At 46.0% G+C, this 24,666-nt stretch overlaps 3 protein-coding genes across 3 annotated transcripts; 2 read left to right on the top strand and 1 right to left on the bottom strand.

The window, feature by feature from the left end:
- Positions 1-4,882: 4,882 nt before the first annotated feature.
- Positions 4,883-13,541, top strand: RBP5 (retinol binding protein 5). Its single transcript, XM_075258125.1, has 4 exons — positions 4,883-4,963; positions 5,844-6,022; positions 12,899-13,000; positions 13,181-13,541. Exons 1-4 carry the CDS (start codon positions 4,891-4,893, stop codon positions 13,229-13,231), a joined length of 405 nt encoding a protein of 134 aa, XP_075114226.1. The 5' UTR covers positions 4,883-4,890; the 3' UTR covers positions 13,232-13,541.
- A 1,375-nt stretch (positions 13,542-14,916) lies between these two features.
- Positions 14,917-18,213, bottom strand: EMG1 (EMG1 N1-specific pseudouridine methyltransferase). Its single transcript, XM_075258614.1, has 6 exons — positions 18,079-18,213; positions 17,554-17,655; positions 16,134-16,275; positions 16,000-16,058; positions 15,673-15,822; positions 14,917-15,100 (listed from the first exon to the last, which is right to left on the bottom strand). Exons 1-6 carry the CDS (start codon positions 18,199-18,201, stop codon positions 14,987-14,989), a joined length of 690 nt encoding a protein of 229 aa, XP_075114715.1. The 5' UTR covers positions 18,202-18,213; the 3' UTR covers positions 14,917-14,986.
- A 70-nt stretch (positions 18,214-18,283) lies between these two features.
- On the top strand, positions 18,284-23,843 carry PHB2 (prohibitin 2). The gene is made up of 9 exons (XM_075257633.1): positions 18,284-18,411; positions 20,464-20,593; positions 20,668-20,752; positions 20,981-21,060; positions 22,463-22,647; positions 22,829-22,958; positions 23,335-23,438; positions 23,562-23,639; positions 23,763-23,843. The coding sequence occupies exons 2-9, from the start codon at positions 20,467-20,469 to the stop codon at positions 23,841-23,843; spliced, it is 870 nt and encodes a 289-aa protein (XP_075113734.1). The 5' UTR covers positions 18,284-18,411; positions 20,464-20,466.
- The last annotated feature ends 823 nt before the right edge of the window (positions 23,844-24,666 follow it).

Here is a 24,666-nt window from a genome sequence, read left to right on the forward strand (position 1 = left end):
ACATATAAACTTACTGTACAGTGTATAGTTATAAGGGCCCTACAACATCTTACCAAACATAAGGTGCACATATAAACCTACCGTACAGTGTATAGTTATAAGCGCCCTACAACATCTTACCAAACATAGGGTGCACATATAAACTTACTGTACAGTGTATAGTTATAAGGGCCCTACAACATCTTACCAAACATAGGGTGCAAATATAAACCTACCGTACAGTGTATAGTTATAAGGGCCCTACAACATCTTACCAAACATAGGGTGCACATATAAACATACCGTACAGTGTATAGTTATAAGGGCCCTACAACATGTTACTGAACATAGGGTGCACATATAAACTTACTGTACAGTCTATAGTTATAAGCGCCCTACAACATGTTACTGAACACAGGGTGCACATATAAACATACCGTACAGTGTATAGTTATAAGCGCCCTACAACATGTTGCCTAAATATAATTTATGTACCGCTTTTATAAAATGCTATACAGCGCTGCCACCATCGTATACTCGATATATTATAGTAATACCGCCATACAGTGTACAAATAATACATATATAATGTATATCAAATACCAGCACTATCATACCTAAATAATACTGCTATACATTGAGATGCGTGGCGGATACCCATGTACTAGGTCATTTGCAGCGCCCCCTTTCAGTAGGAATGAATTGACAATTTTTCTATTACAGACTTTTTTCTAATCTATTTTCTATTTTTAGATTTTTTTTTATTCTATATCCTGTCCATGATCGTAGGGGCGGCCATCTTACCTGAGCTTCTCCTCTTCTCTGCTAACAGCATTTAGTGATCTACTTTACAGCACAGTCATGTCCATAGGCAGCAAAAGACACTCATTGAAGTGTATGGAGAGTTTTGTAGACATGCTCTGTGCAGGGAGGGGGAGGAGATAAACTGTGACATCATCGATTGGCAGTAGTGATGCAATGATGGCTTAGTGGTGTTATCTACAGAGGTGTTATCTTATATTGTAATATTGTCTGTGATGTAAGTGAAGTGATTGCTGCAAAGAAAACCCTCCCTACAGAATTGGCAAGTGCCTGGCTATTAATAGGCTTAGTGGCCAGAGTGAAAATTGCAGGATACTGTACTTTTTTAAATAGCGACATGGAAATTTATAAATATGTATAATAGAAAAGCTTGGCAATTATCTGGTGATCCATTCCTTATAAGCGGCAATAAACTGCAGGGGATGATGGGTAAAAAATGGCATTTATATGGGAAGTCTAGCCTGGCAGGCCCGTGGCGCGGCGTCTCCTGCCCGCTGGGCACCCCACCACTCCGCTCGCAGGTAGGGCAGGTTACGTAAGGATTTATGTAATTTGTGTGTGTTCTCAGTAACGCGATCCTGCCAGTAGTGAGGGGATTAGGATAAGACAGAGAATAGGGATAAATTTCTAATCCCAAACTCTTTGTCACCGCAGAGACGCCCAGCGCGCTCACTTATTATACAGACAGGATTATACACGGCGAGATTGATATAAACAAATACATATGTAGCTGGCGTCCCCGCACCAGCCCGCAGCCGCTACAGGGTCAACCACTGGTTAAGAGGTTATTACTGAGGCCTGGAGTCGAATCATGTCGTAGGATAATAAGTCCGAGCAAACTGCTCATCCTTAAAGGGAATCTCCACAGTCTTCTATCATGTCGCCCTACATACATTACATTACTTATCCTGTATTATACTCCAGAGCTGCGCTCACTATTCTGCTGGTACAGTCACTGTGTACATACATTACATTACTTATCCTGTATTATACTCCAGAGCTGTGCTCACTATTCTGCTGGTGCAGTCACTGTGAACATACATTACATTACTTATCCTGTATTATACTCCAGAGCTGCGCTCACTATTCTGCTGGTACAGTCACTGTGTACATACATTACATTACTTATCCTGTATTATACTCCAGAGCTGCGCTCACTATTCTGCTGGTGCAGTCACTGTGTACATACATTACATTACTTATCCTGTATTATACTCCAGAGCTGCGCTCACTATTCTGCTGGTACAGTCACTGTGTACATACATTACATTACTTATCCTGTATTACACTCCAGAGCTGTGCTCACTATTCTGCTAGTACAGTCACTGTGTACATACATTACATTACTTATCCTGTATTATACTCCAGAGCTGCGCTCACTATTCTGCTGGTGCAGTCACTGTGTACATACATTACATTACTTATCCTGTATTATACCCCAGAGCTGCGCTCACTATTCTGCTGGTGCAGTCACTGTGTACATACATTACATTACTTATCCTGTATTATACTCCAGAGCTGCACTCACTATTCTGCTGGTACAGTCACTGTGTACATACATTACATTACTTATCCTGTATTATACTCCAGAGCTGCGCTCACTATTCTGCTGGTACAGTCACTGTGTACATACATTACATTACTTATCCTGTATTATACTCCAGAGCTGCGCTCACTATTCTGCTGGTACAGTCACTGTGTACATACATTACATTACTTATCCTGTATTATACTCCAGAGCTGCGCTCACTATTCTGCTGGTGCAGTCACTGTGTACATACATTACATTACTTATCCTGTATTATACTCCAGAGCTGCGCTCACTATTCTGCTGGTACAGTCACTGTGTACATACATTACATTACTTATCCTGTATTATACTCCAGAGCTGCGCTCACTATTCTGCTGGTGCAGTCACTGTGTACATACATTACATTACTTATCCTGTATTATACCCTAGAGCTGCGCTCACTATTCTGCTGGTGCAGTCACTGTGTACATACATCACGTTACTTATCCTGTATTATACTCCAGAGCTGCGCTCACTATTCTGCTGGTACAGTCACTGTGTACATACATTACATTACTTATCCTGTATTATACTCCAGAGCTGCGCTCACTATTCTGCTGGTGCAGTCACTGTGTACATACATTACATTACTTATCCTGTATTATACTCCAGAGCTGCGCTCACTATTCTGCTGGTACAGTCACTGTGTACATACATTACATTACTTATCCTGTATTATACTCCAGAGCTGCGCTCACTATTCTGCTGGTGCAGTCACTGTGTACATACATTACATTACTTATCCTGTATTATACTCCAGAGCTGCGCTCACTATTCTGCTGGTACAGTCACTGTGTACATACATTACATTACTTATCCTGTATTATACTCCAGAGCTGCGCTCACTATTCTGCTGGTGCAGTCACTGTGTACATACATCACGTTACTTATCCTGTATTATACTCCAGAGCTGCGCTCACTATTCTGCTGTTCTTACAAATGGATTTTCGGTTGTGTGCCCCATATCTGTTGCCTTCCATTATTTTTGACAGTCCAGCCTGTGACCTTGTGTGTCCGCTCTCCTGAGGAGTATACGGCACCATATATACAGGGTTGTGCAGTCTCCAGTTCCTTGCTCTTCCTGCACTAATCGCATTGTCTGAGATAAATCCACGGCTGTGTCCAGGGCTGCGTTGCGGTCATTACTCCGGAGCAGATGTCATTACTAACATAAAATGATGCAACTGAGATCCTGCCTGTATACAGCTAGAGGCTGGAAACTTGTACAGACCAGATACTTCACAGCTGAGGACTTGTTACAGTTGTATCCGGCTGTAATCTTCTGTGTTATCTATGCAGAGCAGACTGCAGGCTGATACATTGTAGCAAGCTCAGGCCCTATTGACACCTGTGTTCGGATTTTGGTTTGGAGACCCCCCTATCGGAAACCTATACGCATTAATAATCGGTCAGGAAACCAGTGGACGCCATAGACTGTAATCCTGCAAGCAGCGCTTTTCTCCACGCAAGTTTCATGCAGAATCCAAGCGGAAACCACATGGACCCCATTATAGTCTATGGGGTCCGCAGGTTTCCTGCTTTTTAATGCCTATAGGACTCTCCATTTTATAGTCGTGGACTTTCCCCGGTGACCTCTGTGAACCGTTAAGTAACATGTGTGTGGAGCTGAAGTGATCACCAGGATAATGCAGATAATCGGATCCTGGTCACCCGACAGATAATGATGTAACCCAGATCCCCTGTGATTCCTGTGCAGTGTATGGAGAGCGCACCGCTGCCTCCTCCGACCTGGAGACGATCCCAAATACTATTCAAAATACTGAAATAAGTGACAAGAAGTGAAGGAACGTGAAGTGAAAATGATTCGGTGCAGCAGGTGCATGTAGGAGGCTTCTGGGAGGGTGTCGATGATTGATCATGACGGGTGGGACGGAGGAGACATCAGATACAGTATTCGGAGAGGACGGGGACGCTTTTGCAAATTAATTCATCTAAAGAAGGGAAATGAAAGAACTTTTAAGAAAAAAATCGACTCCCGTTTTGTGTACACAGCTCCTAGGCAAAGCAGTGGGTTTCCTGACGACAAATAAACCCAGCAGTTCTGTGTAATCTCTATCATCAGCCTAGGTACGGTGAGATGTATAATAGCAGTGACTTCTAGGTGGCCATGCAGGCCCAGGTGGGTCTCCTATATCTGGTGCACCCCCCCCCCCCCCCTCCCAAATAGATGACACCATGTAATTGGCCGTGCAGGTGCTATAATCCTCAGGATCGGCCCTATTCTGAGCGCCGCTCCTGGCAGACTGCAGGTTAATGTTGTGTTTTCTGTTGGTATAATCTGGGATTATATTTCTGTGTGGGCCTGGCTGAGATATAATGGGGATTAGGCTGAACATTAAAGGGAGACAGATCAGGCAGAAGCCGCGCAGACGGAGAGTGAGGGAAGTGATTTACTGAGAGGAACGTGGCGGATACGGGGCAGACGGGGACAAGGACTGACCCAGAACATGAGGTAGAAGTAACCCAGGCAGGAGATAGTGATATAACAGGGCGCCATCATGGCCGAAGTGCTCAATGGAAGGTACGCGATGGTGTCTCAAGACAACCTGGAGGAATATCTCAAAGCTTTAGGTAGGAAACAAACACTTAGTCTAAGACGTAAAAGAGGCGCGAGGGTGCAAAGGTCAGGACAGCATCCCCAGATTATAGTGTGACACAGTATGGAGGGGACACGGGGTGCTTCCGAATATAATGGGGTCTTAAAGATTTTGGGTTCAATCTAATGGGATGACAATATTACAGGGTATCATTTTGTCAGGTGACAATGTCTCCAGGTACAATGTTGTGGGGTTGCAATGTTTTTGGCTGTGATGTCACTGGATATAATGAGAAAGGGTAACAATGGCTTTGGATGTTATGTGATGGGGTGACAATGTTTTGGGGTATAATGCTTCCCCAAACTAGGAACTTGTCTGTTAGCTTTCATCTCCTAAGTTACTGTCTGGGTGAAGGAGAAATCAATATCAATTGACCCCTTAGGAAAAGACCCAAAACTGACCCCGTGGGCGTGAAGTCTCCGGAACCGACCTCACAGCGATCATATGATTTCTCAGTTCTTACTAGGCTCCGTCCAATGGATATGATGCCTTTAGGGTGTTGCTTCCAAACAGAATTGCTATATCATATTATTCATGCATTCATTACATAGAGAAACCTATATGATGGGGTGACAATGTTTTTGGGTATATGGTGGGGTGTCAATGTTTTTGGGTATATGATTGGGTGACAATGTTTTTGGGTATATGATGGGGTGTCAATGTTTTTGGGTAGATGATGGGGTGACAATGTTTTGGGTATATGATGGGGTGACAATGTTTTTGGGTAGATGCCGGGGTGCCTCTTCACTCTTCTAGTGATATTGTATATTTTTATGACGGGGCCCTCACAATGCCTATTGCCGTTGTATTAATATTCCTATAACCCCGCCCTGTACTTTTTCTCATCACTCTAGAACTAAATATCGCCCTGCGTAAGATCGTGCTACTTCTGCGCCCAGAGAAAGAATTCGTAGTGGACGGTAACCACGTCATCATCCGAACCTTCAGCACCTTCAAGAACTACCACATGGATTTCAATTTGGGGGAAGAATTTGAAGAAGACCTTGCCATTATAGACGGACGAATCTGCAAGGTAGAGATCTGCGGAACGTGAGGGCGCCCCTGCTGGAGTGTGGGAAATATTTGTGATCACATGTAGGTTAAATCCACCGTATACAGGCGTTACACTACACTAGTGACCACCATTAGGTCTACTGCTTCCCAGACCACCAAGGATGTTACCACTGACATCTTACTCCTGTAGACCATCAAGGATGTTACTATAAAACCCACTAACTTAGACCTCTAAGGGTATTCCTGTCACTACTGTTACCTTAGACCACCGATGAAATGTCTCTATTCCCCTACAATGCTATACTATCAGGAAGAATCCCACGAACTATCACTCACAAGATACTCTAGACCACCAGGGATATCATCATTAACTCTTACATACGTTTACAACTGAACCAGCAAGGACCAGGACCATCACTATTATCCCTATAGCACCGTAGACAACCAGGACCATACAATTAACCCTATAACACCCTAGACCAGGGGTAGGGAACGTACGGCTCTCCAGCTGTTGCAAAACTACAACTCCCAGCATGCATACTGGCTCTGCTGTTCTTGGAACTCCCATGGAAGTGAATGGAGCATGCTGGGAGTTGTAGTTTCACAGCAGCTGAAGAGCCGAAGGTTCCCTACCATGGCCCTAGACAGCCAGGACCTCTACTACTAACTCTATGACACCTTAGGCAACCAGGACCATTACTATTAACCCTATAATATCCCAGACAACCTTGGTCATTACTATTAACCCTATGGCAACCCAAACCATCTGGACTATTACTATTAACCCTATGATACCCTAGATATTCAGGGCCACTACCATTAACTCTATGACACCCTAGACAACCAGGACTCTTTCTATTAACCCTATGACACCCTAAACAAATGAGGAATCTTACTATTAACCCTATGATACCCTAGACAACAAGGACCATTACTGTTAACTCTATATCAACATAGACAACCAGAACCCTTACTATAAACCTCTGATACCCTAGACGACCAGGGCTGTTACTATTAACCCTATGATACCCTAGACGACCAGGGCTGTTACTATTAACCCTATGATACCCTAGACGACCAGGGCTGTTACTATTAACCCTATGATACCCTAGACGACCAGGGCTGTTACTATTAACCCTATGATACCCTAGACGACCAGGGCTGTTACTATTAACCCTATGATACCCTAGACGACCAGGGCTGTTACTATTAACCCTATGATACCCTAGACGACCAGGGCCGTTACTATTAACCCTATGATACCCTAGACGACCAGGGCCGTTACTATTAACCCTATGATACCCTAGACGACCAGGGCCGTTACTATTAACCCTATGATACCCTAGACGACCAGGGCCGTTACTATTAACCCTATGATACCCTAGACGACCAGGGCCGTTACTATTAACCCTATGATACCCTAGACGACCAGGGCCGTTACTATTAACCCTATGATACCCTAGACGACCAGGGCCGTTACTATTAACCCTATGATACCCTAGACGACCAGGGCCGTTACTATTAACCCTATGATACCCTAGACGACCAGGGCCGTTACTATTAACCCTATGATACCCTAGACGACCAGGGCCGTTACTATTAACCCTATGATACCCTAGACGACCAGGGCCGTTACTATTAACCCTATGATACCCTAGACGACCAGGGCCGTTACTATTAACCCTATGATACCCTAGACGACCAGGGCCGTTACTATTAACCCTATGATACCCTAGACGACCAGGGCCGTTACTATTAACCCTATGATACCCTAGACGACCAGGGCCGTTACTATTAACCCTATGATACCCTAGACGACCAGGGCCGTTACTATTAACCCTATGATACCCTAGACGACCAGGGCCGTTACTATTAACCCTATGATACCCTAGACGACCAGGGCCGTTACTATTAACCCTATGATACCCTAGACGACCAGGGCCGTTACTATTAACCCTATGATACCCTAGACGACCAGGGCCGTTACTATTAACCCTATGATACCCTAGACGACCAGGGCCGTTACTATTAACCCTATGATACCCTAGACGACCAGGGCCGTTACTATTAACCCTATGATACCCTAGACGACCAGGGCCGTTACTATTAACCCTATGATACCCTAGACGACCAGGGCCGTTACTATTAACCCTATGATACCCTAGACGACCAGGGCCGTTACTATTAACCCTATGATACCCTAGACGACCAGGGCCGTTACTATTAACCCTATGATACCCTAGACGACCAGGGCCGTTACTATTAACCCTATGATACCCTAGATGACCAGAGCTGTTACTATTAACCCTATGATACCCTAGACGACCAGGGCCGTTACTATTAACCCTATGATACCCTAGACGACCAGGGCTGTTACTATTAACCCTATGATACCCTAGATGACCAGAGCTGTTACTATTAACCCTATGATACCCTAGACGACCAGGGCCGTTACTATTAACCCTATGATACCCTAGACGACCAGGGCCGTTACTATTAACCCTATGATACCCTAGACGACCAGGGCTGTTACTATTAACCCTATGATACCCTAGACGACCAGGGCTGTTACTATTAACCCTATGATACCCTAGACGACCAGGGCTGTTACTATTAACCCTATGATACCCTAGATGACCAGAGCTGTTACTATTAATCCTCTGACACTCTAGACAACCAGAACCAACATTATTAACTCTATGGCACCCAAAACCATTACTATGAAACCTCTGACACCCTAGAGAATCAGAACCAATACCCAATGACACCCCAGATAACCAGGACCATTACCATTAACTCTATGACACCCTAGACAACCAGGACTGTTACTCTGTAACTTTATTACTATTGTTATTACTATTACACCCTAGATATGCTTGTACTATGATGGGGGTGACAATGTTGAGGACTATTTTTTATGGACTGATAGACTCGGCTTTGCCTATATCCCACACACAAAGATAAAATAGAAGAACACCCATCACATAGACTCATCTGTGTATGACATAATACGGCTTTTGTCCTACTGACATCTACATGTTCCTGCTTCTGTATGATCAGCGCTCACAATCCTCCCACAATGACTTATCTTTGCCTGCAGCAGCAACGCAACCTTATTATTCATCTCAACCTTGAGTTAATGGCTAAAAATAATAGACACAAAATATTCACAGTTATTATATATAACCTGCGGATAATAGTGCGATAGACTGCCACCTAGTGGTGGTGAGAAATACAACACATCTAGTGCATGAAATATCAAAAACATCTCACTAATCAGTAATAGAAAGAACGGACAAAGAACCTGATAGCTCAGGAACGCCAGCAGCAGGACACAAGGAGCTCTGCGGAAGGCCAGAAATATACAGAATCATAACACGGCTGCAAAATGACATTGCAAACCAAAAAGCTGAGCATTCACCATGTAGATACTCTATACAGTATACACTGAAGATGTACATATACAGAGAGAGAGCCTTTCCTGTGTGGTGTAGTATATAGAGGACCTGTCCTGTGTGGTGTAGTATATAGAGGACCTGTCCTGTGTGGTGTAGTATATAGAGGACCTGTCCTGTGTGGTGTAGTATATAGAGGATCTGTCCTGTGTGGTGTAGTATATAGAGGATCTGTCCTGTGTGGTGTAGTATATAGAGGATTTGTCCTGTGTGGTGTAGTATATAGAGGACCTGTGTTGTGTGGTGTAGTATATAGAGGACCTGTCCTGTGTGGTGTAGTATATAGAGGACCTGTCCTGTGTGGTGTAGTATATAGAGGATCTGTCCTGTGTGGTGTAGTATATAGAGGACCTGTCCTGTGTGGTGTAGTATATAGAGGACCTGTCCTGTGTGGTGTACTATATAGAGGACCTGTCCTGTGTGGTGTAGTATATAGAGGATCTGTCCTGTGTGGTGTAGTATATAGAGGATCTGTCCTGTGTGGTGTAGTATATAGAGGATCTGTCCTGTGTGGTGTAGTATATAGAGGATCTGTCCTGTGTGGTGTAGTATATAGAGGACCTGTCCTGTGTGGTGTAGTATATAGAGGACCTGTCCTGTGTGGTGTAGTATATAGAGGACCTGTCCTGTGTGGTGTAGTATATAGAGGACCTGTCCTGTGTGGTGTAGTATATAGAGGATCTGTCCTGTGTGGTGTAGTATATAGAGGACCTGTCCTGTGTGGTGTAGCATATAGAGGACCTGTCCTGTGTGGTGTAGTATATAGAGGACCTGTCCTGTGTGGTGTAGTATATAGAGGACCTGTCCTGTACGGTGTAGTATATAGAGGATCTGTCCTGTGTGGTGTAGTATATAGAGGATCTGTCCTGTGTGGTGTAGTATATAGAGGACCTGTACTGTGTGGTGTAGTATATAGAGGACCTGTCCTGTACAGTGTAGTATATAGAGGATCTGTCCTGTGTGGTGTAGTATATAGAGGATCTGTCCTGTGTGGTGTAGTATATAGAGGATCTGTCCTGTGTGGTGTAGTATATAGAGGATCTGTCCTGTGTGGTGTAGTATATAGAGGACCTGTCCTGTGTGGTGTAGTATATAGAGGACCTGTCCTGTGTGGTGTAGTATATAGAGGACCTGTCCTGTACAGTGTAGTATATAGAGGACCTGTCCTGTGTGGTGTAGTATATAGAGGACCTGTCCTGTGTGGTGTAGTATATAGAGGACCTGTCCTGTGTGGTGTAGTATATAGAGGATCTTTCCTGTGTGGTGTAGTATATAGAGGATCTCTCCTGTGTGGTGTAGTATATAGAGGATCTGTCCTGTGTGGTGTAGTATATAGAGGATCTGTCCTGTGTGGTGTAGTATATAGAGGACCTGTACTGTGTGGTGTAGTATATAGAGGACATGTCCTGTACAGTGTAGTATATAGAGGACCTGTCCTGTGTGGTGTAGTATATAGAGGATCTGTCCTGTGTGGTGTAGTATATAGAGGATCTGTCCTGTGTGGTGTAGTATATAGAGGATCTGTCCTGTGTGGTGTAGTATATAGAGGACCTGTACTGTGTGGTGTAGTATATAGAGGACCTGTCCTGTACAGTGTAGTATATAGAGGATCTGTCCTGTGTGGTGTAGTATATAGAGGATCTGTCCTGTGTGGTGTAGTATATAGAGGACCTGTACTGTGTGGTGTAGTATATAGAGGACCTGTCCTGTACAGTGTAGTATATAGAGGACCTGTCCTGTGTGGTGTAGTATATAGAGGATCTGTCCTGTGTGGTGTAGTATATAGAGGATCTGTCCTGTGTGGTGTAGTATATAGAGGATCTGTCCTGTGTGGTGTAGTATATAGAGGACCTGTACTGTGTGGTGTAGTATATAGATGACCTGTCCTGTACAGTGTAGTATATAGAGGACCTGTCCTGTGTGGTGTAGTATATAGAGGATCTGTCCTGTGCGGTGTAGTATATAGAGGATCTGTCCTGTGTGGTGTAGTATATAGAGGATCTCTCCTGTGTGGTGTAGTATATAGAGGACCTGTCCTGTGTGGTGTAATATATAGAGGATCTGTCCTGTGTGGTGTAGTATATAGAGGATCTCTCCTGTGTGGTGTAGTATATAGAGGATCTGTCCTGTGTGGTGTAGTATATAGAGGATCTGTCCTGTGTGGTGTAGTATATAGAGGATCTGTCCTGTGTGGTGTAGTATATAGAGGACCTGTCCTGTGTGGTGTAGTATATAGAGGACCTGTCCTGTGTGGTGTAGTATATAGAGGACCTGTCCTGTGTGGTGTAGTATATAGAGGATCTGTCCTGTGTGGTGTAGTATATAGAGGATCTGTCCTGTGTGGTGTAGTATATAGAGGACCTGTCCTGTGTGGTGTAGTATATAGAGGACCTGTGTTGTGTGGTGTAGTATATAGAGGACCTGTCCTGTGTGGTGTAGTATATAGAGGACCTGTCCTGTGTGGTGTAGTATATAGAGGATCTGTCCTGTGTGGTGTAGTATATAGAAGACCTGTCCTGTGTGGTGTAGTATATAGAGGATCTGTCCTGTGTGGTGTAGTATATAGAGGATCTGTCCTGTGTAGTGTAGTATATAGAGGACATGTCCTGTGTTGTGTAGTATATAGAAGACCTGTCCTGTGTGGTGTAGTATATAGAGGATCTGTCCTGTGCGGTGTAGTATATAGAGGATCTCTCCTGTGTGGTGTAGTATATAGAGGACCTCTCCTGTGTGGTGTAGTATATAGAGGATCTGTCCTGTGTGGTGTAGTATATAGAAGACCTGTCCTGTGTGGTGTAGTATATAGAAGACCTGTCCTGTGTGGTGTAGTATATAGAGGATCTGTCCTGTGTGGTGTAGTATATAGAGGACCTGTCCTGTACAGTGTAGTATATAGAGGACCTGTCCTGTGTGGTGTAGTATATAGAGGACCTGTCCTGTGTGGTGTAGTATATAGAGGGTCTCTCCTGTGTGGTGTAGTATATAGAGGATCTGTCCTGTGTGGTGTAGTATATAGAGGACCTGTCCTGTACAGTGTAGTATATAGAGGACCTGTCCTGTACAGTGTAGTATATAGAGGACCTGTCCTGTGTGGTGTAGTATATAGAGGACCTGTGCTGTGTGGTGTAGTATATAGAGGACCTGTCCTGTACAGTTTAGTATATAGAGGACCTGTCCTGTACAGTGTAGTATATAGAGGACCTGTCCTGTGTGGTGTAGTATATAGAGGACCTGTCCTGTGTGGTGTAGTATATAGAGGATCTGTCCTGTGTGGTGTAGTATATAGAGGACCTGTCCTGTACAGTGTAGTATATAGAGGACCTGTCCTGTGTGGTGTAGTATATAGAGGACCTGTCCTGTACAGTGTAGTATATAGAGGACCTGTCCGGTTTCTTCCATATACAATTTACATGTAGCAATAACAGATTTTGTTCCCACAGACAACTGTGACCTGGGACGGTAAGAAACTGATTTGTGTCCAGAAGGGGGAGGTGCCAAACCGTGGCTGGAAACAATGGCTGGAGGGAGATTTCTTGTATACGGTAAGATATCACTTTACTCAAAGCCAAAGCCAAGATTGTTGCTTTACCTGCTTAAGTTTCCTTTGTACATAGCCTTTCGGCCTCATGCACACAAAGGAGTCAGTAATTTAAGGGGGATTCCGATGCTGAATTTTTGGGCTGTCGTTACCTTTTAATTTTTTTTTTTATTTTTTTTTCAAGGAATTGACAGCAGGGGACGCCGTCTGCCTACAAACCTTCCGCAAAGTATAAAGAGGATGACTGTGAACCTACTGAATGTTCCTGACAACGTGTCCGGGGTTACGGCTTTACTTGATTATTATCGGCTGTTTTCATGTTATTGCTTTCATATCGTTGTCAATCTGTCCAATGGACGTCAGTGACCGGCGGACGACGAGTGACCACCACACCAAGGATGATCTGGTCGCCGTCCATTGTGGGTGAACACGCTGCCTTAATAACCCATCTCTGCATATCCACAACACTTTCTTAGATTGTACAAACCCCATTGACAAGAAACGGGGTGTTCCATTTTTTTCTGAAAATTTCTAACATACTTTGTTACAATTTCTCAACATTTTCAAAATCTTGGCTTGCTGTCAGTGAATGGGAACATTCTTGGCCAAAACCCATTACAAACCTGATGCTTGTCTTCGCTGAGGGCTTATTACAAACTGTTCTATCAAGACAATCCTCTGCCTGGCTTTGGCTGTTTTCGCTGCACTGATACATTGTAACAGACACTCTTGTGCTTTTTAAAGGGACTTTTCACCACCTCCCTATCTCTGCACCTTTCAATAGTCTCCAATCTACTGATTCCAGCGCAGTTGGAATTTTTTCTCTAGCCCCCACCGTTCCTGAGCTATCATTACTGTTAGTTTCAATACCCAGAATGTTTATTATGCATTTTACTATGAGGTGGGCGGTGCCAGACTACCTGCTCTAGTCCAGGACCGCCCACTTAAGAGTAGAGCGCTTAATGATGCTGAATCTAACAGCAGTGATTACTCAGGAACGGTGGGGGCTAGAGAAAAAATTCCAACTGCGCTGGAGTCAGTGGAGCAGCAGCTATTAAATAATGCAGACAGATGGGGGTGATGAAACGTCTCCTTTTACTCTCAGCTGTGACAAGTATTAGGTCTGAACAGAGTCTAAGCTTCAAACATGGATGTTCTATATAGAAATCTCGAATATGTTGAGGAATTGAAACAAATTGAAATAGAAATCTGCAGAATTCTTCATTATACATGATTAATATAGATTTATATAAGATCTGAAATAAAATGCATGAAGTGAAAATCATTGCGGCGGCGCCTCGTAAAATGTATTAAATAAAAGTTATGATGACATGGTCGTATGTTCTGCCTCCCATCATCCCTCCAGACAAAAGCAGAAGGTGCCCGACTGTGGGAGGGGCTTTCATGCCCGACTTGGTGGTCTTGCAGCCCATGGTGTCTGATCACTAGTACAATACATGGCAATGCTCATGCACTGCAATGTATTATACTATTGTTATATTGTATACTGTGATAGAACGGATACATGGTGACCTATGGTGTAGCTATATGTACACATCCGCCTCCCCCTCTCTCCATAGGCTCACTGAGCCCCTCCTATCTATACTGTACACATAAGACGACACAATATTCCGTACAGTATACGCCATATACATCTATACGTATCGTGCCCGCAATCAGTGCACCTGTGCTGTAGTCTTGTAGCAGCGGCAGAGGATGCCCATAGATGGTGTAAAAGGGTTATCTTTCAAGGCGCATTCAGACACGGCAGATTGTGCTGCAGATTTTTCTACGACTTGCAATAAATTCTACCGTGTGTGAACAGAGACTTACAGAGGTTTGGAAATATAATATAGTCACATCCAGAGGATAGGGTTTTTTTTTGTTTTTTATAAGAAGAATTTACAGCAATTACAGGGTTAATAACAGACACAAAAAAAACAAAAAAACTTCTTTGGAAGTAAAAGATGCCACAAGATGGTCGCCGACTTCATACCACCCCCCAGACTTCTTCGAAGGCGGAGCAGATCTTGGCGCAGGTCAGGGCGGCGGACAGAGGATACTGACTGATGGAGACGCAACGTTCTGTGAAATCTACATCGACCTGCAAGAAAGGGGTGGATGAACGGGAAAGGGTTAAAAGCCTGGAGGACAACAACTCCCAGCCTTACATCGATCTTCATTCCTGTCCTGTATTCTCTGCTTGCTGACAGTGAGTAGAAATATTCTTGTTAATATCGAAAACCTCTTCTTCTCTATTACCTATCAAAGCTGAGGGGTTGTTACAGTTGTATCCAGGAATGTCCATAGGCAGCACCACCTAGTGGGCTTTAGTTTTACTGCATTGCACAGGATAATACCTGTTTATACAACTGTCATATAGGGGTCCTCCGCTTACCCCGGGAGACTCCCATTTCCTCAGCTGACCCCATGTTTAAAGGGAACCTCTACCATGGATTAAAAGTGTTACTCAGGATGGATTTATTTCACAAAGAGCGCCACTGCTATCCACAGGCTGTGCCCGGTATTGCAGCCCAGATCCATTCATTTCAATGGAGCGGATGTGCACATAACTTGTAGAAAGATGTGGCGCCATTTCTGAAATAATCCTAAGCACATCCAATAGACTTTCCAACTTTTGACCGACTGTTCTGCTGCCACACAAGGGAGACTCACCGATCCGTGTGCGAACGCTCCAATTACGATCATCATTGGTTCTACGGATGGGACAAGATCTCGCACACAGGGTACGCACTGGCCCTGAAATGAGGTGGCGACCTTCAGACAGCCCGCGGGGAGGTGATCTGTGATCGGGTTCTTAATAACCTAGAGAAAAAATATAATCAAGTAAATTAAAGCCTGGATTGCAATACCGGACACAGCCACAACCATGCATGTGGCGCTGTGTCTCTGCAAACAATAGGAGATGCAGGGTTAGGAGTCATGGTGGTGGGGGGAGGTCATCCCCTCCTGCAGACCTTCAGGTTTTTGGGGTGCTCTCACCTTTAAGAGTTTCTGGGGTCCGTCGGCCGCTCTGACACTCAGCTTATGCAGCAGTTGTACTAGAAGAGACACGAATAAAGTCAGTGAATTGTGCGCGGTAGAGACACGAAGGGCACGTGTGAACGGCTACCTACCCATCAGGCCGCAGAATCGGGGGAAGGTTCGGGGGATGCGGGTCTGCGGGTTCACCTCAATGAGAACGTTCTTCTGTGTGTGGATATAAACTTGTAATAATCCGGCCCGGTTCAGGGGACTGTCCAATAACATCAGCAGGCTCTGGAGAGATCAATACGTCGCCATCAGTGACATTATATTACATGGCGGCACCGCGCCGCTCTAAGGGGGTCCCCGGGACATGAATAGGGATGTTCGATCCAATATCACATTAGTGGGGGCCCCGTAGGCTCATTGAACAGGAACAGGCACGGGACAGCAACGCTCCAGACACAAGACTAGGAGCAGGGGTATATACCTTATAAGGAATAGGAGCAGGGGTATATACCTTATAAGGAATAGGAGCAGGGGTATATACCTTATAAGGAATAGGAGCAGGGGTATATACCTTATAAGGAATAGGAGCAGGGGTATATACCTTATAAGGAATAGGAGCAGGGGTATATACCTTATAAGGAATAGGAGCAGGGGGTATATACCTTATAAGAAATAGGAGCAGGGGTATATACCTTATAAGGAATAGGAGCAGGGGGTATATACCTTATAAGAAATAGGAGCAGGGGGTATATACCTTATAAGTAATAGGAGCAGGGGGTATATACCTTATAAGGAATAGGAGCAGGGGTATATACCTTATAAGGAATAGGAGCAGGGGGTATATACCTTATAAGAAATAGGAGCAGGGGTATATACCTTATAAGGAATAGGAGCAGGGGGTATATACCTTATAAGGAATAGGAGCAGGGGGTATATACCTTATAAGAAATAGGAGCAGGGGGTATATACCTTATAAGAAATAGGAGCAGGGGGTATATACCTTATAAGAAATAGGAGCAGGGGTATATACCTTATAAGGAATAGGAGCAGGGGTATATACCTTATAAGGAATAGGAGCAGGGGTATATACCTTATAAGGAATAGGAGCAGGGGTATATACCTTATAAGGAATAGGAGCAGGGGTATATACCTTGTATACAGATTCCAGCAGCCACATCCGCTGATCAGCGCAGGGTCTGAGAGTTGGAACCCACAGATATGATACGGAGGACATATCCGATAGACAGACCATCTAGATCCCTTATGTGTAAGTTTCGGAGGACCCCTTTAAGTTAATTATTGATACGTCACATGACCTGCGAGGCTACACTGAGGGGGAAAACAACCGATCCCTGGGGACCCCAAGCCTGGAAAATGTCTTTAAAAGGGTGTCCGATATGCACAATCCTGAATCTGAGCCCGGACCCTGTGCCGATCAGCTGACGTCTATAGATATAGTTTCCTGCAGTAACACGGAGCCCCCCAATTCTAATATAGGGCATGTCAGGACCGCTCTCTATAATGGAGGGGACCCCCATATCTCTGTAAGTGGAGACCACCAACCTGGTGTGTGATATCCGGCCGCACCTCGCCGGGGTCTCGTCCGTTCTTTACCAAGATGTTCTTATGTTGGTCGCAGTTTAATAATTCGTAGGATTTTCCCACCTGGAACAAGAAATTATATTCTAATATTAGAAAAGCAAAGTAACCAGTAGGAGTTGTCATAGGGATTTCAATACAGTGGGTGACGATCTAGGTCTTCAAGGGGAAGTCTACCAGCCTGGTGCCGAGTAAGAAGCCCCGTCTAGGCCCTGTAGTCACCACATGTAAGGCCTGAATTATAGACATTTATGGCATAAAGAACAAGTACCCCCCTATTGACTGTAATGGTACATGCCAGGCACCAGCTGTGAGGTTACACGGGCCAAACCATTTTACTGATTGTGGGGGTGAAGGATCCTATGGATGTGTCACCCCCAACCTCACATGGATATCAATCCTTATGTGCACCAGTACAGCCAGTGAGCACCCACCCAGAGATCAGGGGCATGCTGATACTTGTAGTACCCCAGTCACGCCTTATTTTACCCGCACGGTCTCCAGGCTGGCCCCCTCCAGTAACACGATCAGCCTCTTGTCTTTCCGCCGCTTTATTTGGGGCTCCTCTTCATCTGCACGGTTTCCACTCGTGGGTCCCCTGCGCGTCGCCATGTTTGCTATGGATGCAGATGGTATGAGAGAGCAACTTCCGGTGCCGGCGCCATGTTGGGGTTGGCGAGTCACGTGACGCGTAGCAGCGGAACTATAGCGCGGGGGAGAGAAGCGGCAGGCCGGAGCTGACAGGTGGGGGCACACTTCCGGTGTCCTTCTACTGCCGGGGCTGACATACAGGAGGGGACACGTGAGAGCTGCAGAAGAAGGGTGAGCAGCGGGGAGACTATGGGGGGCCGGTTACATGTATGTGTCATGTATGTAGGGGGCGCCATGCGGCGGGCTGGTATAGGACTCATTCACACGTGTCACTTGAAGCGTTATTGTTGCGTTTCAGTGACATTGGTCGCCTTAGTGAATTATCATTTTGTGTTTTCTGGTTATTGTTCTGGTCCTGGTGATGTAATGTGAGCGCAACGCAACTGGCGCCAAAAACCGTAACTGGTGCAATTTTGGTTGCAAGTCACACACGGCTTTGTCATCAAAAACTGCACTGTCATGTCTAGTTAGGACTGCGATCGGTCTATGATGTGATCTAAAATAAAGCCGTGCCGCAGCACGGAACCGCCAATGTGCGAAATAGTTTGGTCACATGACTAAAGTCACCCCAGGTCTGTGCTATTGTTACTTGTATAAGAGGTGGCCAGTCCAGTTTGAGGTGTCCTGCTTGCTCAGTATCCTGCTTGCCCTTCGGTCACGTAATTTACATCTTTTTAACTTTGTTACATTTTTGTATCGTTTTCTGTGATTTGTTTGTGGCCGACGCTTTGGTCCAGGTGGCATAGAGGGGGTTAACGGAGCCTGCTGCCAAGTTTGGGGCCCCTAGGCTGTCCACAAACCAGGTCATTCGAACCCCACCTTAAAGGGGTTGTTCAGGTTTGCTTAAATATGGCTTATTCCTTATAGAACAGCGCCACTCCTGTCTACAGGTGGTGTATGGTATTACAGCCAGACTTAACTCATGGACAGAGGTGGCGCTGTGTCCGGTATAGAGCGGCTCTTCCTGTGCTGGCCCTAAACCTGCTGACAGGTTCCCCTTAGGTCAGGGTGACATGGGGATTTTGGCTGCGAAAGGCTACAGCCAATCCCTGGGCTTAGTAGCCACATGATGTTGGGTACCGATGATGTCACTGGTATCCAATATGTGACCGCTGATACCACTGACTGGCCGCAGCGCTTTTCTCAGCAACTTTGTCCAGTGCGGGTGTGAGATGGAGCGGGGACCCAACACCGAAACAGAGGAGCAGGGGGGAGGGGTGACCATCGCATATTTATTAATTTACCTCTGACCTTTCCAATTTGCCTGGAGTACCCCTTTAAAACAAACGAGGGAGGGGTCAGAAACGAATAGGAGACTAGGTCGGATGGAGGAGGGTCAGGAGGTCAAGGTTAGGGTAGGAGGTGGGGGGGGGGGGGGGGTGAAGGTTTGGGTCAGACGCCCCTTCTCCAATCTCCTGTAACCTCTAATTCCCCAGCTGCTGTGATACTATATCTCTTATCATACCCTGCTGGGAGTTGTAGTTGCCCCCATGGAGTAGGTGTTCCCTCTGTGGTCCTCCGGTCATGTGACCTCTGTCTGATGTAAGGAGTGGTAATTCTCTGACTCCCATCATTACCAGTATAAAGGGGGAGGGGCTGCACTGGTCTGACGTGTAAACCTTGATGTGCCAGTGTCCCAAATTAGGGATTTGCAGATTTCTCAGTCATCAGTGTTGATTGGGGGGCTCTGAGCTCAGTGGTCAGAGCCCCCTCTGGTCACACATTACTGTGGCTATTATAGGTCATCCATATGTGATTGGTAGGGGGGTGGGGAGGTCTGACCCCTGGGACCCCCACAGATTAAAGAGACAGCAGATGAGGGCTGAAGCTTCTTCACTGAACACCAAGCACAGCGCCATACCTTGTATAGTGGTGGTGTTTAGTATTACAGTTCAGTCTCCTTCACTTGAATGGGACTGAGCTGCATGTGACCAATGCACACGACATCATCAGCACACAAACGCCTGATCGCAGGGGATTGGGGTGTCAGATTTAGGTTGATGACCCCCCCCTTAATGTATGTAGAATATTTACTGCACCTCTATACAGATTTGGTTTCAGCCCCTCCTTGTCTCCATCACGTACCTGCCCTGACCAGGCGCTGCAGATACAGGGGCCGGATTGTTCGTGTATCAGCATGCAAGGAGCAGTTATCACTGACATCTTACCTGGACCACCCGTTTAAATCTCTTCCGTGACCTCCTTCATCTTCTTCCTCCGCAGATCATGGCTCAGAACTTAAAAGACTTTGCAGGTCGTCTGCCCGCCGGGCCCCGGGGTCTGGGGACGGGGCTGAAGCTGCTGCTGGGTGCCGGTGCTGTGGGCTATGCCATCAAGGAATCTGTCTTTACAGGTAAGTGCCCCCATTCCCCGAAACCTCCGACCCCCTGACCCTGTGCCGTATCTCACCCCTGTCTCTCTCCGCAGTGGAGGGCGGTCACAGAGCCATCTTCTTCAACCGGATCGGGGGTGTGCAGCACGACACAATCCTCGCTGAGGGGCTTCACTTCAGGTACGGCTTGTCCATCATAGAGTCACTCAGCTTTCCTAGAGCCCAGAATGACTTACCGGCCTAGTGATGTCACCCAGAAATCCTCAGGGTGTGAATATAAAAGTGACCTCAGATGATCTGATTATACTCAGAGTGAGGTGTTACAGCTCGTGTGTAGGTCTGTGGGTTATTGCTGACGGTTTCCTCCATGTTCAGTGTTGCTGACTTATCATGTCTTGTATTTAACAGATTCCCCTGGTTCCAGTATCCAATTATCTATGATATCAGAGCAAAACCCCGAAAAATCTCCTCCCCAACTGGGTCCAAAGGTGAGAACCTGAGACAGTGTCACCCTATCCTATATACACTCACCGGCCACTTTATTAGGTACACCTGTCCAACTGCTCGTTAACACTTAATTTCTAATCAGCCAATCACATGGCGGCAACTCAGTGCATTTAGGCATGTAGACATGGTCAAGACAATCTCCTGCAGTTCAAACCGAGCATCAGTATGGGGAAGAAAGGTGATTTGAGTGCCTTTGAACGTGGCATGGTTGTTGGTGCCAGAAGGGCTGGTCTGAGTATTTCAGAAACTGCTGATCTACTGGGATTTTCACGCACAACCATCTCTAGGGTTTACAGAGAATGTTCCGAAAAAGAAAAAACATCCAGTGAGCGGCAGTTCTGTGGGCGGAAATGCGTTGTTGATGCCAGAGGTCAGAGGAGAATGGCCAGACTGGTTCCAGCTGATAGAAAGGCAACAGTGACTCAAATAGCCACCCGTTACAACCAAGGTAGCCAGAAGAGCATCTCTGAATGCCGCACAGTACGTCCAACTTTGAGGCAGATGGGCTACAGCAGCAGAAGACCACACCGGGTGCCACTCCTTTCAGCTAAGAACAGGAAACTGAGGCTACAATTTGCACAAACTCATCGAAATTGGACAATTGAAGATTGGAAAAACGTTGCCTGGTCTGATGAGTCTCGATTTCTGCTGCGACATTCAGATGGTAGGGTCAGAATTTGGCGTCAACAACATGAAAGCATGGATCCATCCTGCCTTGTATCGGTAACGGCTCAGGCTGGTGGTGGTGGTGTCATGGTGTGGGGAATATTTTCTTGGCACTCTTTGGGCCCCTTGGTACCAATTGAGCATCGTTGCAACGCCAAAGCCTACCTGAGTATTGTTGCTGACCATGTCCATCCCTTTATGACCACAATGTACCCAACATCTGATGGCTACTTTCAGCAGGATAATGCAATGCCATGTCATAAAGCTGGAATCATCTCAGACTGGTTTCTTGAACATGACAATGAGTTCACTGTACTCCAATGGCCTCCACAGTCACCAGATCTCAATCCAATAGAGGAGCATCTTTGGGATGTGGTGGAACGGGAGATTCGCATCATGGATGTGCAGCCGACAAATCTGCGACTGCAACTGTGTGATGCCATCATGTCAATATGGACCAAAATCTCTGAGGAATGCTTCCAGCACCTTGTTGTATCTATGCCACGAAGAATTGAGGCAGTTCTGAAGGCAAAAGGGGGTCCAACCCGTTACTAGCATGGTGTACCTAATAAAGTGGCCGGTGAGTGTAGAATCCTAGTGAGCGCAGCTCTGGAGTAGAATACAGAATGTATCCATGATGTAGAATGACATGTGACTGTCATGTATGTGCCGTTCTCCTCTCTCTATGGACCTGATGGAATTCTTCTTCTTCTCCAGATCTGCAGATGGTGAACATCACCCTGCGTGTCCTCTCTCGCCCTCTGGCCTCTGAGCTCCCCCAGTTGTACCAGCGGCTCGGCCTGGATTATGATGAGCGAGTCCTGCCCTCCATTGTGAACGAGGTCCTGAAGAGTGTGGTGGCCAAATTCAATGCCTCACAGCTCATCACACAGAGAGCCCAGGTAATGCCCCCCCTGGGGTGGAGGGGTTTATAATGGGGTGTATTATAGAGGTTACCCTTTATAAGTGAAGTCATTTGGGGACAGGTTGTCCTGAGGAATCTGAGTTGTGTTATGGGGAAGTATTTGATGGGTGCACACATTGCACTTCCTGCTTCCGCTCACATGTTTTATGTCCTTGCAGGTCTCTCTCTTGATCCGTCGGGAGTTGACGGAACGAGCAAAGGATTTCAGTCTGATCCTGGACGACGTGGCCATCACCGAGCTGAGCTTCAGCAGAGAATACACAGCGGCCGTCGAGTCCAAGCAAGTGGGTGAGTGAGCTCGCACCTTCACCCACAGGGTCTGCACAACCCACCGACCACAGTCACTACGTAATCTGTTATGGTGAGAAGTTGCAGCATATTTCTGATACAAAGCTCCAAATTCTAAAATTATGGCTGCCTGTATCCACCACCAGGGGGAGTGCTCTGTATTTGGATTTATACAGCTCCCTTGATCCATTGTCATAGGCTCCCTCTAGTGGTGACTGCATGCAGACTCAATTATAGACTTTGTTACTTTATGCAGCAGGTTTGGAGCTCTGTATCAGAAAACTGGGCTCTGACTGTGGTGAAAATAAATTGGGACGTTAATAGGCGCGGAATCTTTCCATTGTGGGTTTCTGACAACTTGTGTCTGTCCTCACAGCCCAGCAGGAGGCGCAGCGAGCTCAGTTCTTGGTGGAGAAGGCCAAGCAGGACCAGAAACAGAAGATTGTCCAGGCTGAGGGAGAAGCCGCCGCTGCCAAGATGATATCCTTAGTCAGACCTGACTCTGATTGGGGGAGGGGGAGCTTCTATTGAGGAGGGGGGGGGGGACGTGGGATTCTTATAATGGCCGCCATCGTCTTCTTCTTTTCCTTGACTGTCTCTTACATCGGTGATGCTCTCGGCAAAAATCCCGGATACTTGAAACTGAGGCGGATCCGGGCGGCGCAGAGCATAGCAAAGACGGTGAGTAATGTGTGTGTGTGTGTGTGTATAGAAGGAGACCCCCTGTTGTAGAATATACTCATATACCCCACCACTAGGGGGCTCGTTCTCTCTGCTGACATTCCTATTATTAATTCCTTTCAGATCGCAGCATCCCAGAACCGTGTCTATCTGAACGCTGACAACCTGGTCCTCAATCTCCAGGACGTCTCCTTCACCAGGTGAGGACGATTCTGACTTACCGGCATAAGACGCCACCATTGTCTTGGGGTCTGTAAGATGTAGAGGGGGGGGGGTGACTATAGAAAATAGTTGTCCTATACTTTGTGTCCAACCATCTCACCGGATATACACGGCGCCCCACCTGCAGGTCCTTGCTTAGTTATATACACTACATGTCTGATAGTATGTGCACCCCCGGCCATCCACATATTGGACATTTGGGGTTTGTAGTTTTTATTGCATTTACTAACTTTTTTTTTTTCTTTTCTTTTCTTCTTCGGCACGATGTGAATCCCACAGAGCAAGGTGAGTCCCTGCTTCATGGATAGGTTGCTTCTATTTTGTTTATTTGTTCCCTGTTATCAGCCAGATAATCAAAAGCCACTTGCATAAGTATTCAACCCCTTCAGCATGCTACTAGGACTACATTTGGCTTCTGCTGGGGAGTGTGACCAGCACCGTACAACATGTATATAGAGGGATTTAGAAGCCAGATATGGGGGGGGGGGGGGGGGGGTGAATACTTCTGCAATCCCCTGTCTAACATGACTTCACTGTCTCTTGTCACATGCCTCACTCTCTGATTTTGCTTCTCTTTTCAGTGACAACCTCATTCTACAGAAAGGCAAGAAATGATGAACGACCAAAACTACCCCGAATCTTCTGTAATTCTACAACCCCCTCTCCCCTCCCCCACCCTCAGAATGTTCCGAGCCGGCCGTACACTGACCGTGTGACGCTGGACACGCCGCCATGACATTAACCATAGATGGATGACACTTAGTTGGACTTTGTCCCTGGAATGGAGGGCGCAAAGATGTGTGAA

Source organism: Leptodactylus fuscus, chromosome 10 (genome assembly GCF_031893055.1).
Source record: "Leptodactylus fuscus isolate aLepFus1 chromosome 10, aLepFus1.hap2, whole genome shotgun sequence".
In the NCBI taxonomy this organism is placed as follows: domain Eukaryota; kingdom Metazoa; phylum Chordata; class Amphibia; order Anura; family Leptodactylidae; genus Leptodactylus; species Leptodactylus fuscus.